Source organism: Dipodomys spectabilis, unplaced genomic scaffold, assembly GCF_019054845.1.
Source record: "Dipodomys spectabilis isolate Male_0828 unplaced genomic scaffold, ASM1905484v1 ptg000652l, whole genome shotgun sequence".
Classification (NCBI taxonomy): Eukaryota; Metazoa; Chordata; class Mammalia; order Rodentia; family Heteromyidae; genus Dipodomys; species Dipodomys spectabilis.
In genome coordinates this window covers 179,778-199,787 of record NW_024871329.1, presented here as the reverse complement: position 1 = coordinate 199,787, position 20,010 = coordinate 179,778, and the positions used below count along the sequence as shown (strand labels likewise).

Genomic DNA, 20,010 nt, shown 5'->3' with positions numbered 1-20,010 from the left:
ATAGATATAGCTGTGCAGAAGCTTTTAATTTTAAGGTAATCCCATTTGTCGAGTCTCTCTCCAATTTGTTGTGACCCTGGGACTCTGTTCAGGAAGTTCCTTCTTGTGCCTATTAGTTCAAGTGTCTCTCCTACTCTGTCCTGCAGTAGTTTCAGAGATTCAGGTTTGATGTTAAGGTCTTTAATCCATTTTGAGTTGATGTTGGTGCATAGTGTTAGGCTGGGGTCCACTTTTAGTTTTCTGCATGTGGCCGCCTAGTTTTCCCAGCACCAGTGGTTGAAGAGGCTGTGTTTCTTCCATTGTATGTCTTTGGCTCCTTTGTGGAATATCAGCTGGCTGTAGGCCTGTAGATTTGTTTCTGGATCTTCTATTCTGTTCCATTGGTCTTCGGGTCTGTTTTTGTGCCAGTACCATGCTGTCTTTGTTTTTATAGCTCTGTCGTAGAGTTTGAAGTTAGGCATGGATATCCCTCCCATATTGTCTTTATCCCCTAGAATTGTTTTGGCTATTCTAGGTCTTTTGTTGTTCCATATGAATTTTTGGACTGTTTTCTGTATTTCAGTGATGTATGTCATTTGGATTTTAATAGGAATTACATTGAATTTGTATATTAATTTTGCAAGTATTACCATCTTTACTATATTAAGTCGGCCTATCCAAGAGCATGGGAGGTCTTTCCATTTCCTAGTGTCTTCTGAAATTTCTTTCTTTAACTTTTTATAGTTTTCATTAAATAGTTCCTTTATGTCTTTGGTTAGGTTAATTCCTAAATATTTTGTTTTTTGGGAGGTAATTGTAAATGGGGTTGCTCCCTTTATTTCCCTCTCTTCTTGTTCATTGTAGTGAACAGGAAGGCAACTGACTTTTGTGGTTTGATTTTGTATCCTGCTACTTTGGGGAAGTGATTTATGATTTCTAAGAGTTTGGGGATGGAGTTTTTTGGGATCGTGAAGGTATAGTATCATGTCGTCTGCAAAAAGGGATAGTTTAACTTCTTTCCCTATGCGGATCCCTTTAATGTCTTTTTCTTGCCTTATTGCCATGGCTAAGGGTTCCAGGACTATATTGAAGAGGAGTGGAGACAGTGGGCATCCTTGCCTTGTTCCTGATTTTAGGAGAATTGGTTGTAGCTTTTCCCCATTAAGTATAATATTGGCTATTGGTCTGTTATAAATGGTTTTTATTGTTTTTAGAAATGTTCCTTCTATTCCTATTTTCTCCAGAGCTTTTAGCATGAATGAATGTTGAATTTTATCAAAGGCCTTTTCTGCATCTGTGGCAATAATCATGTGATTCTTGACTTTGGCTCTGTTGATGTGTTGGATTACATTTATTGACTTACGTATGTTCAACCATCCCTACATCTCTGGGATGAAACCTACCTGGTCATAGTTTATGTGTTTCTGGATTCTGTTAGCTAGAATCTTGTTAAGGATGTTTGCATCTGTGTTCATCAGGGAAATTGGCCTGTAATTCTCCTTTTTGGTTGGGTCTTTGCCTGGTGTGGGGATGAGTGTGATATTGGCTTCATAGAATGAGTTTGGGATAGCTCCCTCCTTCTCTGTTTCTCTGAAGAGCTTGAGGAGTATGGATGTTAGTTCTTCTTTAAAGGTCTTATAGAATTCTGCTGTGAATCCATCTGGTCCTGGGCTTTTTTTTTGTTGGAAGACTTTTGATAGCTTCCTGTATCTCGTTGTAGGATATTGGCTTATTTAATTGGTTTGCTTCTTCTTTGCTCAGTTTGGGCAACTTGTATTTCTCTAAAAATGCATCCATTTTTGCCAGGTTTTCTTCCTTTAGAGAGTATAACTTTTGAAAGTAGTCCGTGAGAATTGTTTGGATATGTTGGGTACGTGTTGTGATTTTTCCCGTGGCATCCCTAATCCTGTTAATATGGGTTTCCTCTCTTCTTTTTTTAATTAATCTTGCCAACGGACCATCAATTTTGTTTATTTTTTCAAAGAACCAGCTTTTTGTTTGGTTTATTTTGGCTATAATTTTCTGATTTTCTAATTGGTTAATCTCTGCTCTTAATTTGGTTATCTGGCTTCGTCTAGTAACTTTAGGTTCCATTTTTTCTTGTTTTTCTAGCTGTTTTAATTGCAACATGAGATTATTTACTTGGTCTGTCTCTATTCTCTTGAAGTGGGCACTGAGGGCAATAAATTTGCCCCTCAGGACTGCTTTTGCTGTGTCCCACAAGTTTCTTTGTGAGGTGTTTTCATTTTCATTGAGTTGTAGGAAATGTTTTACTTCTTCTCTGATCTGTTCTGTTACCCAGGCATTGCTAAGGAGTGTGCTGTTCAATTTCCATGTATTAGAGAAATTTCTGGGGTATGCTTTGTTATGAGAGCTAGCTTGATTCCACTGTGGTCAGATAGGATACAGGGGATTATGTTGATCCCTTTGTATTTGCTTAAGTTCCTTGCAGGAACTATGATATGGTCTATTTTGGAGAAAGTTCCATGAGCTGCTGAGAAGAATGTGTACTGTGTTGTATTAGGGTGAAATACTCGGTAGATTTCAGTTAATTCCGCTTGAAGTATGGCCTCACTTAATTCGGTAGCTTCTTTGCCAATCCTCTGGTTGGTAGACCTGTCCTTAGGTGAGAGTGGTGTGTTAAAGTCTCCTAGTATTATCGTATTGGGATCTATTTTATTCTGTAAGTTTGAGAGCATTTGTTTAACATATCTGGGTGCACCGATATTTGGGGCATATAAGTTGATGATGGTAATATCCTCCTCTTGGATTGTTCCCTTTATTAATATGTAGTGTCCGTTCTTCTTTCTGTACTGATTTTAATGAAAAGTTTATTTTGTCAGATATCAGAATAGCTACACCTGTTTTCTTACTGTGGGCATTTGATTGGTAGATCTTTTTCCAACCCTTTACTCTGAATTTGTTTCTATGTTTGGCTGAAAGGTGGGTCTCCTGAGGGCAACAGATGGATGGGTCTTGTTTTCTGATTCAGTCTGCAGTTCTTTTCCTTTGGATTGACGAATTAAGCCCATTAATATTAAGAGAAAGTATAGAGAGATGCATTGTTGTCCCTGCCATTCCGTTTTCCTAAGTTTTTCTTCTTTCCTTTCCTCCTGTGCTTGCTCAGTTAGACTTTGAGTAATGCCTGTCTGGGGCAGATCCCAGTTCCTGGTTGCTTTCTTCAGGTTGTGTCCCCCCTCTTAGAATTATTTGTAATGCTGGCTTAATGTTTATGTATTCATTTAGTTTTTCTTTGCTATTAAAAATTTTCAGTTCTCCATCAAATGTGAATGCTAGCTTTGCCGGGTATATCAGTCTGGGTTGGCAGTTATCGGCTCTCAGGGCTCGTGTGGTGCTTTCCCAGGCCTTTCTTGCATTCAGTGTTTGTATGGAGAGATCTGCAGTGATTCTAATTTTTTTCCCGTTGTAGTATAGCTCCTTCTTCATTTTTGCTGCATGCAAGATTGTTTCCTTATTATTCAGATCTATCATTTTTACTATACTGTGTCTAGAAGTGTTTCTCCTGGGAACTTGCTTGTTGGGTGTTCTATATGCTTCTGTTATGTAGGTAAGATATTCTTTTTTGAGGTGGGGAAAAATTTCACCGACTATCTTGTTGAATAGGTGTTGCATTCCCTTGCTCTGAAATTCCTCACCTTCATCCACTCCAATTATTCGAAGGTTAAGTTTCTTGGCATTATCTGCTTGCTCTTGAGTTTCCCTTTGGCTTAATTTGAGTGATTTTTCCATATCTGTCACTTTTTGGTCCAGTTGGTGTATTCTGTCTTCTGTATCTGACACTCTACTTTCCATTTCATTCACTCTGTTGACCGTGGCTTCTATTGTGGTTTGCATGGAGGAAATGGATTCCTTTATGGATTCAATGTTGGTTCTCATAGTACTGATCTCACCTCTTAATGAGGTACGTATTACCTCTAATTTGGCATTTATCTCACTTCTTATTGAGGTCTGTGCAGCTTCTATTTTTGCATGCATCTCCTGCTTGATATCCTGAATGTCTTTTAATAGTTCATACTTGTGCTCTTTCAATTTCTGATCTATTTCTCACTTTATTTCTTGAGTCATTGCCTCCAGCAACCCTTGGATGTAGCTTTTGTCTTCCATTCCTGCTTTGCTCCCACTGGGGCTCTCCCCGGCGTGGCTGCTGGCTATTGAGGATAGCTTGCTATCCTGGGTGGCGATAAACCTTGTAATTTTTCTCTGTGATTTTCCCATGGGGGTTTAGGAGACTAATCTGCAATTTTGTTTTGGTGTGTCTGTCTTTGCTTGGTTGCTGATTCTGTATTGGTAGAGAGATTCTGTGCCTGATCTGGGCTCTGTTGGGGGCCTACCTCCAGTTGCTGGTCTGACCTAATTAGGATTCTTGGCTTTCTGCTGTAGATTGCTGGCAATTCACACCTTTGGAAGGGTTGAGTAGCCTAGACTGCTCGTGTTTGCTTCTACGGGTGCTCTTGGCAAGATCGGATGCTCTGTATGCACTCTCCCAGATGCTGGAGAATGCTATGGGCTTCTGATTTTTTTTGTTTCTTTGTTTTGGGCTGGTTGTGGGCTTGAACTCTAGGTTTGGGTGTTGTCCCTCAGCTCTCCAGCTCAAGGCTGGCACCCTACTATTTGAGCCACAGCACCACTTCTGACCCTTTTTGCTTATGTGATGCTGACGAGTCAGATCCAGGGCCTCGTGCATACAAGACTATCACTCTACTGCTGAGCCGCCTTATCAGCCTGAGCTCCTGCCTACTATTAGGTGCTGGCAGCCTGTGTTGCCCAATTCCCAGCCTAGGGTATATGGGTGGGGTTTTGGTGGGGTTTGGGCTTCTCTTGTCCTGGCCCTCCAGGTCTTTTGTTGTCGCAGGCGTGCTTCCCAGGGGGTGCAGTTCCCTGTTTTTCTCCCCTCTGCTTAGGCGTATGCTCAGCTTTTGACTTCAGTTGGGAGGAGTTGGTTGTGTTGTTCAGGCACCGGATCCCCAAGCCTGGTTCCAGCCCCCCGCCTGGAGCGCCGGTTGGGCCTGTGCTGCTGTGTATACCACCTAGGTTATGCAGCCTGAGGTACACGGTTCAAATTTCTTCTACTGTTGGTTGTCTTGACCCAGGGGTGCTGTTCCTAGCTTGGGCACTTAAGCTCCCTTCCAGGGGTGCTCTTGCTCTAGCCTGGCCAGCGGAGGATGTTCCACGGGCTGGTGGAGCTCTCGAACAGTTCCTAGTTTTAGTGGGTCCTATGGTCTGGGTGTTGGGGTAGGAAGTCTGGGTCAGGGTCTGGGGATTCTCTCCAGCTCTGGTCTCCCTTGAGGGATACACTGTCCCCTGTGGGGTACTCACCCTGGAGCTAGTTGTATCTGTGTGGTGTAGGTCGTCAGTTGCTGTTGCAATCCGAGTTCAGTTGGGGTGGTTGCGGGCGGGGCTGGGTGGTGGTGGCTCTGTGTAATTCTCTTCTGTCTCTGCCTCTGTCGAAGCTGTCAGGTCCACACTGTCCATGACCAGGCGGCTTCTGTGTGGGTGATCTGCAGGCAGCCCCCTGTGCCTCTGGGACCCCGGCAGTCCCCAATGTGTCGTCGCGGTGATTTGTTATTTATAAAGAAGGAACACATGGATCAGATTACTGTGTAACTTGGTACAAAGCATTTCACAAAGACTGGTGGCTGGTGGTGGCCCATGCCTCCCAGCTCCTTGGAAGGTGGAGATCAATGTTCAAGGACAGCCTTCCACAATGTGAGAATCCATCTGCATCAGCAGGCTGGGTGCAGCTGTGCAGGCCTGTGACACAGCTGTTTGAGAGGCTGTAGGTAGCAGTATGGCCATCCAAAGTCAGCCCTGGCCAAAACTCAAGACCCTCCCTGAAAAAAATAACCTAAAGCAAAAAGAGATGGACCATCTGCCAAAGAAGCAGAAAGAGGAAGAGGAGGAGGAGAGGAAACAGGGAGGAAGAGGAGGAGGAAGAGGAAGAGGAGAGGGCGGAAGACTCATGGCTGACATCACTCCAGGGGTCCAATTCAGAAGGCTGTCCGCTAAGGACAGGCCTGGAGCTGCAGGCCTCCCTGCCGTCCCACAGCCCACAAAGGGCTGCCAGAGAGACAAGACCAGGAAGGAAACAGAAAGCCACCTTCTGGAAGGCACAGTCAGTGTGTCTGGCAGGGGACCTGGTTGGCCTCAAGAATAGAGGGTAGAAGGATGGGAATTGAAAACAGCAAAAGCAGCCAGTCAGTGCTATTCCTGTGTTCTGTAGGAAGCAGTGGGGTTTGGTGTTTTAGTTTTTCTTCCAGCCCTGGGCCTTAAACTCTGGGCCTGAGCTCTGTCCCAGGGCTTCTTTGGCTCAAGGCTAGCACTCTACCACTTGAGCCACAGCGCCACTTGAATTGATTTCTGTGTATGTGGTACTGAAGAGTCAAATCCAGGGATTCATGGGTGAGAGGCCAGCACTCTACCACTAAGCCACATTTCCAGCCCTGATGGTTTAATGTTAAAACGTCTGATTTACACTACCATAAAATGTGACAATGTTGATATGAACCACGAAAACCCAGAAGGAAAGATGGACTGAGATATGAGGAATCAGGGGCTGGTGGGTGGCTAATTGATGCCACACCCAACAAGACCAGTCCTGACCTCCGGGGGCCTCTGTGGTGGGAGGGAGGGAAGAGAAGAAAGGTGAGCATTACACATCTCACGCCTCATACTTAACGGAAAAGCTAAAGACTGGCCACTGGCCTAAACACACAAGGGAGAAATGTTTGCTCTTTAGGGGAAAAACTGTGCTGCTTATTTGTGTGTGTGAGGGCAGTACTAGAGCTTGAACTCGGGGTCTGGGCACTCTCCCTGAGCTGTTTTTGCTCAAAGCTGGTTTCTACCACTTGAGCCACAGCTCTAGTGCTGGATTTTGGGGGTTCATTGGAGATAAGCGTCTCATGGACTTTCCTGCCAGGCTGGCTCTGAACTGTGATCCTCAGATCACAGCCTCCTGGGTAGGTAGGATTACAGGCATGAGCCACAGCAGGTCACATTCTATGGTCCTGCGCTAAGACAGAATTCACACATGCCATAAAAGGAAAGAAAGGCTGACTAATCGACTTCATCAATATTAAACTCTTCTGTTTGCTAAAATACGGTCAAAATCACAAAAAGCCAGACCGAGCCCAGTAGAAAATGTGTGACAAACTGAACAAAGTAGCTGTATCCAAACCATGACTCCACACGCCCGTTCCAGTGGCTGACGCCGAGGGCTGCATGTCAATCACGAAGAAGGATGTGGGGCCCTGTGGAGCGAGTGAAGGGCTGCCGCCACAGAACCTTCTGGGAAAGGGACACGTTAGGGAAACCAGCACATCGCCGGCCATCAGGAGGAGCACCCAGCCCGGCCGTGAGAACCAAGTGCACCTGCTCCAATGGCCCAGGCCACGAAGAAAACAAGGCCCTTGCGTGCTGGCAGGGATGCCAGCAGCCGGACTCTCGGAGCCTGCTGGACAACCGCAAGACGGCCTGGCCATCAGGAGGCCGCGTGGCAGTGTCTGTGAAGCTCAGCACGCAGCGGCGTAGACCCAGCCCCCATGCACGGGTATTTAGTCTAGAGAAATGAGAACTTATGACCGTGCCAAAACCCGTGCACAGTGCTGTTTGTGCAAGCTGGCATGCAACACCACAAGCCGGAGTCCAGCACTGAGTGTGGACCGTGGTGTGCCCAGCCACACAGAGTTCCTCTCTGAGCAGTGACAGCCTTGGCGGACACGGGCGCCATCTTGGCGGATTCCCGAGTGTCTGCTGAGCACAGAGCTGGCCGAGAAGGTGCAGTGAGACCACGCCACGCTGTGCCCGGCGGACGCCCGGCGGACGCCCGGCGGTGTACACAGCGCGGTAGTGTGGGTGCGGAGGGTGTGTGCGCAGGCCCTTTGGGGAGGTGGGTTCAGGTGGCCGTGGCGGTGCATTCAGGACTGTGTGCTGTCAGCTCTCAGCTGCGGCACAGTGGTGTGGGGAGCTGGGGTCCGGGCGCAGGTTCTGTGTCACCAGCCAGGACCGCGTGGCGCTCTCCCCGCGTTGGGGTTGCCTTCCTCTGGCTGTGTCCTGTGCGGGGGCTGTGTGCGCTCCACAGCTCTTGTGGCCGTGAGATCTGGACGCTGTTACCTCCCTCGCTCTGGGCGGGCCGGGGGCTGGGGGCCGGTGGCCGTGGACCGGGGCCAGGGACCCCGGGGATTCCAGTATTTCCCACCGACAGTGGAGCTTTCCGGGACTTCGTGTACTGCAGATCCCAGCCTGCAACGTGAAAGTTGGGTGTCCATCTCTTTCTGGAGCCTGGAGGGCTTTCTTTCTGTGCCGGGCCTCGGATGGCAGAGGTGCTGTCATTTTCACGTCTCTGGGGTCCTCTGTGTGACTGAGACCCTCATGCTCCCCACCCTCCATACAAACCCACTGAAAAGCTGCCCTCTAGAAGAATCAGCCTCCTCCTTGGAGTTCTCCTTCATCTTCACCTCCGGCAATCGGTTCTGGGCTTGACAACTTGTGTCTGGGGCGTCTGCTCCTCCGTCCTTCTGCCTCCTCCCTGGCCCGTCCGCCCCGGCTGCGGCGCACTGCTCTGTGTGGCTCAGGCGCAGGATGGGAACTCCCGGCCTCTCCCCTCCCGGCCCAGCAGGTCTTGGTAGCAGAGCAAAGTCATCCTGCACCGGCCGTGGCCCAGCACACAAAGGCTTGTCTGCGCGGCCTTGCCCTCCGCATGTGTTTGTGCTGTGCCGGCAGAACAGGGCCTTGTGTAAATACACCAGAATTAATGAGGACCCAGAAGCCAGCGCAAAACAGCAACAAGGAAGGGCCACCAACAAGGAAGGGCCGACGCCCGGAGTGCCCGGCTGAAAACACCTGGCCTGTATAAAAGCCCAGGAGCCCAAGCACCTCACACTCACTCACACTCACACTACTCACACCTCCCGCTCCTCCCAGCCCCGCCGCCATGGCCGCCTCCACCATGTCCGTCTGCTCCGACGCCTGCACCCACGCCTCCTGGCAGGTGGACGACTGCCCAGAGAGCTGCTGCGAGCCCTGCGGCGCCCCCAGCTGCTGCCAGCCCCGCGGCTGCGCCCCCGCCCCCTGCCTCACCTTCCTCTGCTCCCCAGCGGGCTGTGCGTCCAGCCCCTGCTGCCAGTCCGTCTGCGCCAGCTGCTGCACACCCTCCTGCTGCCAGCCGTCTAGCTGCCAGCCCTGCTGCTGCCCCTGCTCAGCCTGCCAGCCGTCCTGCTGCATGCCTGTCTGCTGTAAGCCCGTGTGCTGCAGGCCAGTGTGCTGTGAGCCTGTGTGCTGCACACCCGTGTGCTGCAGATCCATGTGCTGTGAGCCCGTGTGCTGCGGGGCTTCCTCCTGCTGCTGCCAGCCGTCCAGCTGCCAGCCCTGCTGCCGCCCCTGCCCGCCCTGCCCGCCGTCCTCCAGCGTGTCCCTGCTGTGCAGGCCCGTGTGCAGGCCTGCCTGCTGCATGCCCACCTCCTCCTGCTGTGCCCCCTGCTGCCAGCCGGGCTGCTGCCGCCCGGCGGCCTCGTGCGTGTCCCTGCTGTGCCGCCCTGCCTGCTCCCGCCAGGCCTGCTGTGGCGGCTCCCCAGGCCAGTGCAGCTGCTGATGGGCACGGCCCGGGGACAGTGGGCCTTTCCCTATCATGAAGACATGCAGAGGTGCCCTAGCTGTCCACTGAGCTGACCTGATCATCCTCTCCCTCCTCCCTGTTCTCTCCTTCCTCCCCCCTCCTCTGCTCCACCTCACATCACCTTGACTGCCAACATTATCAATAAACTCACAGATCACCACATCTCCTGCTCTCCTTGTTGGGGTTTGAGCGGACGTCAGCTCGCAGGCCACGGCCTCTAGGAACAAAGGTGGGACTCAGGGCCACGTCTACTCCAAGGGGAGCTGCCCTGTGAGACCCCGCCACTCACAGTCACCCCTGGCCACTGAGCAGTGACCCAACGCGAGTGCTGCTGGCGGAGGCTGGGCCACCGCTGCCGGGTGCCTGGCCCGTCCTGCTGCGGTGTCCAGCAGAGGGGACATTCGTCCTGGCAGTGCCAACAGAACTGGGCAGGCCTCACAGAGCAAATGTCCCGGGACCCTGCCACACATCTGGGGAAGTAGCATGTCTGCACCTGCACCTTAATTAAAGCCCACACAGGGCTGGCGGCTCAGGCCAGTGCAGCTGTGTCAGCCGCCCGCACGCCGGGCCTCCCGCTGGGTGTGATGAACTCTTCAGTTCTCTAGAACGTTCTCCTGTGGACATCACCCCACCTCAGATGGGCTGGTCTCTCAGCGTCTGTGTGTTGCATCATTTGGCTTTATTATTTGTTCAGGTCCAGGGACTTGAATTCAGGGCCTGATCACTGTCCCCCCTGATTAACTGGTGATGAATTGCTAGAACTTTCCTGCCCAAGTTGGCTTTGAACCATGATCCTCAGATGTCAGCCTCCTGCATAGCTAGGATTACACGCAAGAGCCACTGGCTCCCAACTTGTGTCTTAGGTTATTTTAAAGGACCTTCCTTGTTTTTGTTTAATATGCTTAATTTGTTTTGTTTTTCTAATTCTGAGTGCATAGAAGATAATGGGCACTGCTGGATGACAAATCTGAGCTGGTTGGACATCAGTGGGAGCTGCTCGGTGACATGTCTGTGATTGGTGACACTTTCCCCATGTTTTCTTCTTTTCAGTAATTGGTGGATTTTAGTGGGACCTTCACATGGTGGCTCTTGTGTGTGTTGCAATCCTGTGGGGGTTACTTTGTTCGAGGGTGTTATAGGCTACTGGGATGCTTGCCCTGGTACAAGAGAGGTGAGAGGAGGGAGGGAAGGAGGGAAGGAGAAAGAAAGGAAGGAAGGGAAGGAAAGACAGAGAGAAAGCAGGAAGGCAGGCAGGCAGGCAGGCAGGCAGGAAGGAAGGAAGAAAGGAAGGATGGGTGGGTGAACAGGGCTGTCTTGGGAGGTGGCAGCACTATTTCTCATTCCCCCGGGAGTGGGTCCACCACCGTGCCACACTCGCCCACATTTGCTGCTGTCAGTTTTGGATTTTGGGCACTCGAATAGCTGTGTACTTGTGTCAAGTGGTTACTTAATGTGCACTTATCAAGTGATGGAGCATCTTTGCATGCACCTCTCAGCCACCTGTGTGTCTTCTGTGGCAAAGTGTTTATCCACCCTTGTTTATTTTTGGTTCAGGTTGTTTTCTTATCATTGAGTGTTAAAAGGTCTTTGTAATTATGGGTGGCAGCTTTACCACACGTGTCTCTTGCAAATATTTTCTCTGACATCTCTTTTCCTCCCTGTAGTTTCTTTCTTGATTTCAACTTAAAATCGCTCCAACCAAGAAACCAGTAGGTCCATGTTGTCCATTAGAGAAGTCTATGAAAATGTTCAAAGATGAAAAGAATGATGGTTCTACACAGCTCCTCCCACACGCGGGGTAGGGGTGATTCATCAATACACTGAAGTCCAAACCTAGGGCATTTCAGAAAACTATGCAGCAGGATAATGTGTTACAACAGGGCTGGCTTTCCCCAGGAATGCAAGGCTAGCTCAGTCCTGGAGAGTCAATCAATACAACAGGAAAAGGAAGGAATGTGGTAGTACCGATGGATACTCTGGGAATCTACACAACTCAACTCCAAGTCACCATTTGTGATTTGTTCTTTTTTTATTTTATTTTATTTTTTATTGTAAAGATACTATACAGAGGGTTACAGTTACATGAGTAAGGTAATGAGTACACTTCCTATTGAACATTGTTACCTCCTCCATTGTTTTCCCCCTACCATCCCTTCCCTCCCTCCCTTCCCCGAGGTTCTTTTTTTTTTTTTATTGTGAATAAGTGATTCCATAATTTCCCGAATTTCACAGTATTCTAGAATAATGATGTTCATTTAAAGTCACAAGTTCATTCTAACTTTCCTGGAGCAAACTGTCTATCACAGTCTATAACATAACGGTGTATACATGTTATGCACCATACATGTGATCAGCAGCATGGGGATATTTAGTAGTGGTTCAACCAGATGAGTGGAAGTTCTTTGTTTCTTAAGTCCTGTTAATTTTGTCACATCATCTAACATTTTGGATTTAGCATCCACTTATCAGGGAGACCATGTACCATTTGTCTCTTTGCTCTTGGCTTACCTCGCTCAACATGATTCCTTCTACCTCCATCCATTTCCCTGCAAATGCCATTATTTTGTCATTTCTAATTGCTGCATAATATTCCATTGTGTATAGATACCACAATTTTTGGATCCATTCATCTGTGGTGGGACATCTGGGTTGTTTCCATATCCTAGCTATTGTGAACAGTGCTGCAATAAATATAGAGGTGCATGTGTCCTTGTATATTGGTTCCTGTTGTTCAGGGTAGATGCCTAGACATGGTGTGACTGAGTCATAAGGGAGGTCAATATTTAGCTTTCTGAGGACCCTCCAGACTGCTTTCCAAAGTGGTTGTATAAGTGTACATTCCCACCAGCAGTGTAAAAGGTTCCTCTTTCTCCACATCCCCTCCAGCATTTGTCGTTGGCTGATTTGTGGATGTGGGACATTCTGACTGGGGTAAGGTGGTATCTTAGGGTTGTCTTTATTTGCATTTCCTTCACCACCAGGGATGATGCACATTTCCTCATGTGTTTCTTTGCCATTTTTATTTCTTCATTTGAGAAGTCCCTCTTTAGTTCCCTTGCCCATTTAGTAATTGGTTTGTTAGGTTTGGGAAGGATTAGTTTCTTGCGTTCCCTGTATATACAGGATGTTAACCCCTTGTCTGATATATTGCTGGTAAATATTTTTTCCCAATTAGTTGGTTGTCTTTCTAGCTTGGTTGCGATAGATATAGCTGTGCAGAAGCTTTTAATTTTAAGGTAATCCCATTTGTCGAGTCTCTCTCCAATTTGTTGTGACCCTGGGACTCTGTTCAGGAAGTTCCTTCTTGTGCCTATTAGTTCAAGTGTCTCTCCTACTCTGTCCTGCAGTAGTTTCAGAGATTCAGGTTTGATGTTAAGGTCTTTAATCCATTTTGAGTTGATGTTGGTGCATAGTGTTAGGCTGGGGTCCACTTTTAGTTTTCTGCATGTGGCCGCCTAGTTTTCCCAGCACCAGTGGTTGAAGAGGCTGTGTTTCTTCCATTGTATGTCTTTGGCTCCTTTGTGGAATATCAGCTGGCTGTAGGCCTGTAGATTTGTTTCTGGATCTTCTATTCTGTTCCATTGGTCTTCGGGTCTGTTTTTGTGCCAGTACCATGCTGTCTTTGTTTTTATAGCTCTGTCGTAGAGTTTGAAGTTAGGCATGGATATCCCTCCCATATTGTCTTTATCCCCTAGAATTGTTTTGGCTATTCTAGGTCTTTTGTTGTTCCATATGAATTTTTGGACTGTTTTCTGTATTTCAGTGATGTATGTCATTTGGATTTTAATAGGAATTACATTGAATTTGTATATTAATTTTGCAAGTATTACCATCTTTACTATATTAAGTCGGCCTATCCAAGAGCATGGGAGGTCTTTCCATTTCCTAGTGTCTTCTGAAATTTCTTTCTTTAACTTTTTATAGTTTTCATTAAATAGTTCCTTTATGTCTTTGGTTAGGTTAATTCCTAAATATTTTGTTTTTTGGGAGGTAATTGTAAATGGGGTTGCTCCCTTTATTTCCCTCTCTTCTTGTTCATTGTAGTGAACAGGAAGGCAACTGACTTTTGTGGTTTGATTTTGTATCCTGCTACTTTGGGGAAGTGATTTATGATTTCTAAGAGTTTGGAGATGGAGTTTTTTGGGATCGTGAAGGTATAGTATCATGTCGTCTGCAAAAAGGGATAGTTTAACTTCTTTCCCTATGCGGATCCCTTTAATGTCTTTTTCTTGCCTTATTGCCATGGCTAAGGGTTCCAGGACTATATTGAAGAGGAGTGGAGACAGTGGGCATCCTTGCCTTGTTCCTGATTTTAGGAGAATTGGTTGTAGCTTTTCCCCATTAAGTATAATATTGGCTATTGGTCTGTTATAAATGGTTTTTATTGTTTTTAGAAATGTTCCTTCTATTCCTATTTTCTCCAGAGCTTTTAGCATGAATGAATGTTGAATTTTATCAAAGGCCTTTTCTGCATCTGTGGCAATAATCATGTGATTCTTGACTTTGGCTCTGTTGATGTGTTGGATTACATTTATTGACTTACGTATGTTCAACCATCCCTACATCTCTGGGATGAAACCTACCTGGTCATAGTTTATGTGTTTCTGGATTCTGTTAGCTAGAATCTTGTTAAGGATGTTTGCATCTGTGTTCATCAGGGAAATTGGCCTGTAATTCTCCTTTTTGGTTGGGTCTTTGCCTGGTGTGGGGATGAGTGTGATATTGGCTTCATAGAATGAGTTTGGGATAGCTCCCTCCTTCTCTGTTTCTCTGAAGAGCTTGAGGAGTATGGATGTTAGTTCTTCTTTAAAGGTCTTATAGAATTCTGCTGTGAATCCATCTGGTCCTGGGCTTTTTTTTTGTTGGAAGACTTTTGATAGCTTCCTGTATCTCGTTGTAGGATATTGGCTTATTTAATTGGTTTGCTTCTTCTTTGCTCAGTTTGGGCAACTTGTATTTCTCTAAAAATGCATCCATTTTTGCCAGGTTTTCTTCCTTTAGAGAGTATAACTTTTGAAAGTAGTCCGTGAGAATTGTTTGGATATGTTGGGTACGTGTTGTGATTTTTCCCGTGGCATCCCTAATCCTGTTAATATGGGTTTCCTCTCTTCTTTTTTTAATTAATCTTGCCAACGGACCATCAATTTTGTTTATTTTTTCAAAGAACCAGCTTTTTGTTTGGTTTATTTTGGCTATAATTTTCTGATTTTCTAATTGGTTAATCTCTGCTCTTAATTTGGTTATCTGGCTTCGTCTAGTAACTTTAGGTTCCATTTTTTCTTGTTTTTCTAGCTGTTTTAATTGCAACATGAGATTATTTACTTGGTCTGTCTCTATTCTCTTGAAGTGGACACTGAGGGCAATAAATTTGCCCCTCAGGACTGCTTTTGCTGTGTCCCACAAGTTTCTTTGTGAGGTGTTTTCATTTTCATTGAGTTGTAGGAAATGTTTTACTTCTTCTCTGATCTGTTCTGTTACCCAGGCATTGCTAAGGAGTGTGCTGTTCAATTTCCATGTATTAGAGAAATTTCTGGGGTATGCTTTGTTATGAGAGCTAGCTTGATTCCACTGTGGTCAGATAGGATACAGGGGATTATGTTGATCCCTTTGTATTTGCTTAAGTTCCTTGCAGGAACTATGATATGGTCTATTTTGGAGAAAGTTCCATGAGCTGCTGAGAAGAATGTGTACTGTGTTGTATTAGGGTGAAATACTCGGTAGATTTCAGTTAATTCCGCTTGAAGTATGGCCTCACTTAATTCGGTAGCTTCTTTGCCAATCCTCTGGTTGGTAGACCTGTCCTTAGGTGAGAGTGGTGTGTTAAAGTCTCCTAGTATTATCGTATTGGGATCTATTTTATTCTGTAAGTTTGAGAGCATTTGTTTAACATATCTGGGTGCACCGATATTTGGGGCATATAAGTTGATGATGGTAATATCCTCCTCTTGGATTGTTCCCTTTATTAATATGTAGTGTCCGTTCTTCTTTCTGTACTGATTTTAATGAAAAGTTTATTTTGTCAGATATCAGAATAGCTACACCTGTTTTCTTACTGTGGGCATTTGATTGGTAGATCTTTTTCCAACCCTTTACTCTGAATTTGTTTCTATGTTTGGCTGAAAGGTGGGTCTCCTGAGGGCAACAGATGGATGGGTCTTGTTTTCTGATCCAGTCTGCAGTTCTTTTCCTTTGGATTGACGAATTAAGCCCATTAATATTAAGAGAAAGTATAGAGAGATGCATTGTTGTCCCTGCCATTCCGTTTTCCTAAGTTTTTCTTCTTTCCTTTCCTCCTGTGCTTGCTCAGTTAGACTTTGAGTAATGCCTGTCTGGGGCAGATCCCAGTTCCTGGTTGCTTTCTTCAGGTTGTGTCCCCCCTCTTAGAATTATTTGTAATGCTGGCTTAATGTTTATGTATTCATTTAGTTTTTCTTTGCTATTAAAAATTTTCAGTTCTCCATCAAATGTGAATGCTAGCTTTGCCGGGTATATCAGTCTGGGTTGGCAGTTATCGGCTCTCAGGGCTCGTGTGGTGCTTTCCCAGGCCTTTCTTGCATTCAGTGTTTGTATGGAGAGATCTGCAGTGATTCTAATTTTTTTCCCGTTGTAGTATAGCTCCTTCTTCATTTTTGCTGCATGCAAGATTGTTTCCTTATTATTCAGATCTATCATTTTTACTATACTGTGTCTAGAAGTGTTTCTCCTGGGAACTTGCTTGTTGGGTGTTCTATATGCTTCTGTTATGTAGGTAAGATATTCTTTTTTGAGGTGGGGAAAAATTTCACCGACTATCTTGTTGAATAGGTGTTGCATTCCCTTGCTCTGAAATTCCTCACCTTCATCCACTCCAATTATTCGAAGGTTAAGTTTCTTGGCATTATCTGCTTGCTCTTGAGTTTCCCTTTGGCTTAATTTGAGTGATTTTTCCATATCTGTCACTTTTTGGTCCAGTTGGTGTATTCTGTCTTCTGTATCTGACACTCTACTTTCCATTTCATTCACTCTGTTGACCGTGGCTTCTATTGTGGTTTGCATGGAGGAAATGGATTCCTTTATGGATTCAATGTTGGTTCTCATAGTACTGATCTCACCTCTTAATGAGGTACGTATTACCTCTAATTTGGCATTTATCTCACTTCTTATTGAGGTCTGTGCAGCTTCTATTTTTGCATGCATCTCCTGCTTGATATCCTGAATGTCTTTTAATAGTTCATACTTGTGCTCTTTCAATTTCTGATCTATTTCTCACTTTATTTCTTGAGTCATTGCCTCCAGCAACCCTTGGATGTAGCTTTTGTCTTCCATTCCTGCTTTGCTCCCACTGGGGCTCTCCCCGGCGTGGCTGCTGGCTATTGAGGATAGCTTGCTATCCTGGGTGGCGATAAACCTTGTAATTTTTCTCTGTGATTTTCCCATGGGGGTTTAGGAGACTAATCTGCAATTTTGTTTTGGTGTGTCTGTCTTTGCTTGGTTGCTGATTCTGTATTGGTAGAGAGATTCTGTGCCTGATCTGGGCTCTGTTGGGGGCCTACCTCCAGTTGCTGGTCTGACCTAATTAGGATTCTTGGCTTTCTGCTGTAGATTGCTGGCAATTCACACCTTTGGAAGGGTTGAGTAGCCTAGACTGCTCGTGTTTGCTTCTACGGGTGCTCTTGGCAAGATCGGATGCTCTGTATGCACTCTCCCAGATGCTGGAGAATGCTATGGGCTTCTGATTTTTTTTGTTTCTTTGTTTTGGGCTGGTTGTGGGCTTGAACTCTAGGTTTGGGTGTTGTCCCTCAGCTCTCCAGCTCAAGGCTGGCACCCTACTATTTGAGCCACAGCACCACTTCTGACCCTTTTTGCTTATGTGATGCTGACGAGTCAGATCCAGGGCCTCGTGCATACAAGACTATCACTCTACTGCTGAGCCGCCTTATCAGCCTGAGCTCCTGCCTACTATTAGGTGCTGGCAGCCTGTGTTGCCCAATTCCCAGCCTAGGGTATATGGGTGGGGTTTTGGTGGGGTTTGGGCTTCTCTTGTCCTGGCCCTCCAGGTCTTTTGTTGTCGCAGGCGTGCTTCCCAGGGGGTGCAGTTCCCTGTTTTTCTCCCCTCTGCTTAGGCGTATGCTCAGCTTTTGACTTCAGTTGGGAGGAGTTGGTTGTGTTGTTCAGGCACCGGATCCCCAAGCCTGGTTCCAGCCCCCCGCCTGGAGCGCCGGTTGGGCCTGTGCTGCTGTGTATACCACCTAGGTTATGCAGCCTGAGGTACACGGTTCAAATTTCTTCTACTGTTGGTTGTCTTGACCCAGGGGTGCTGTTCCTAGCTTGGGCACTTAAGCTCCCTTCCAGGGGTGCTCTTGCTCTAGCCTGGCCAGCGGAGGATGTTCCACGGGCTGGTGGAGCTCTCGAACAGTTCCTAGTTTTAGTGGGTCCTATGGTCTGGGTGTTGGGGTAGGAAGTCTGGGTCAGGGTCTGGGGATTCTCTCCAGCTCTGGTCTCCCTTGAGGGATACACTGTCCCCTGTGGGGTACTCACCCTGGAGCTAGTTGTATCTGTGTGGTGTAGGTCGTCAGTTGCTGTTGCAATCCGAGTTCAGTTGGGGTGGTTGCGGGCGGGGCTGGGTGGTGGTGGCTCTGTGTAATTCTCTTCTGTCTCTGCCTCTGTCGAAGCTGTCAGGTCCACACTGTCCATGACCAGGCGGCTTCTGTGTGGGTGATCTGCAGGCAGCCCCCTGTGCCTCTGGGACCCCGGCAGTCCCCAATGTGTCGTCGCGGTGATTTGTTATTTATAAAGAAGGAACACATGGATCAGATTACTGTGTAACTTGGTACAAAGCATTTCACAAAGACTGGTGGCTGGTGGTGGCCCATGCCTCCCAGCTCCTTGGAAGGTGGAGATCAATGTTCAAGGACAGCCTTCCACAATGTGAGAATCCATCTGCATCAGCAGGCTGGGTGCAGCTGTGCAGGCCTGTGACACAGCTGTTTGAGAGGCTGTAGGTAGCAGTATGGCCATCCAAAGTCAGCCCTGGCCAAAACTCAAGACCCTCCCTGAAAAAAATAACCTAAAGCAAAAAGAGATGGACCATCTGCCAAAGAAGCAGAAAGAGGAAGAGGAGGAGGAGAGGAAACAGGGAGGAAGAGGAGGAGGAAGAGGAAGAGGAGAGGGCGGAAGACTCATGGCTGACATCACTCCAGGGGTCCAATTCAGAAGGCTGTCCGCTAAGGACAGGCCTGGAGCTGCAGGCCTCCCTGCCGTCCCACAGCCCACAAAGGGCTGCCAGAGAGACAAGACCAGGAAGGAAACAGAAAGCCACCTTCTGGAAGGCACAGTCAGTGTGTCTGGCAGGGGACCTGGTTGGCCTCAAGAATAGAGGGTAGAAGGATGGGAATTGAAAACAGCAAAAGCAGCCAGTCAGTGCTATTCCTGTGTTCTGTAGGAAGCAGTGGGGTTTGGTGTTTTAGTTTTTCTTCCAGCCCTGGGCCTTAAACTCTGGGCCTGAGCTCTGTCCCAGGGCTTCTTTGGCTCAAGGCTAGCACTCTACCACTTGAGCCACAGCGCCACTTGAATTGATTTCTGTGTATGTGGTACTGAAGAGTCAAATCCAGGGATTCATGGGTGAGAGGCCAGCACTCTACCACTAAGCCACATTTCCAGCCCTGATGGTTTAATGTTAAAACGTCTGATTTACACTACCATAAAATGTGACAATGTTGATATGAACCACGAAAACCCAGAAGGAAAGATGGACTGAGATATGAGGAATCAGGGGCTGGTGGGTGGCTAATTGATGCCACACCCAACAAGACCAGTCCTGACCTCCGGGGGCCTCTGTGGTGGGAGGGAGGGAAGAGAAGAAAGGTGAGCATTACACATCTCACGCCTCATACTTAACGGAAAAGCTAAAGACTGGCCACTGGCCTAAACACACAAGGGAGAAATGTTTGCTCTTTAGGGGAAAAACTGTGCTGCTTATTTGTGTGTGTGAGGGCAGTACTAGAGCTTGAACTCGGGGTCTGGGCACTCTCCCTGAGCTGTTTTTGCTCAAAGCTGGTTTCTACCACTTGAGCCACAGCTCTAGTGCTGGATTTTGGGGGTTCATTGGAGATAAGCGTCTCATGGACTTTCCTGCCAGGCTGGCTCTGAACTGTGATCCTCAGATCACAGCCTCCTGGGTAGGTAGGATTACAGGCATGAGCCACAGCAGGTCACATTCTATGGTCCTGCGCTAAGACAGAATTCACACATGCCATAAAAGGAAAGAAAGGCTGACTAATCGACTTCATCAATATTAAACTCTTCTGTTTGCTAAAATACGGTCAAAATCACAAAAAGCCAGACCGAGCCCAGTAGAAAATGTGTGACAAACTGAACAAAGTAGCTGTATCCAAACCATGACTCCACACGCCCGTTCCAGT

At 47.0% G+C, this 20,010-nt stretch overlaps 2 protein-coding genes across 2 annotated transcripts in view; both read left to right on the top strand.

The window, feature by feature from the left end:
* The window catches only part of Tspear (thrombospondin type laminin G domain and EAR repeats), a 114,992-nt gene that overhangs the window by 54,620 nt on the left and 40,362 nt on the right, over nucleotides 1–20,010 (top strand). The window lies entirely within an intron of this gene.
* Nucleotides 8,930–9,586, top strand: LOC122101303 (keratin-associated protein 10-3-like). The gene has a single exon (XM_042671659.1). It carries the CDS (start codon nucleotides 8,930–8,932, stop codon nucleotides 9,584–9,586), a length of 657 nt encoding a protein of 218 aa, XP_042527593.1.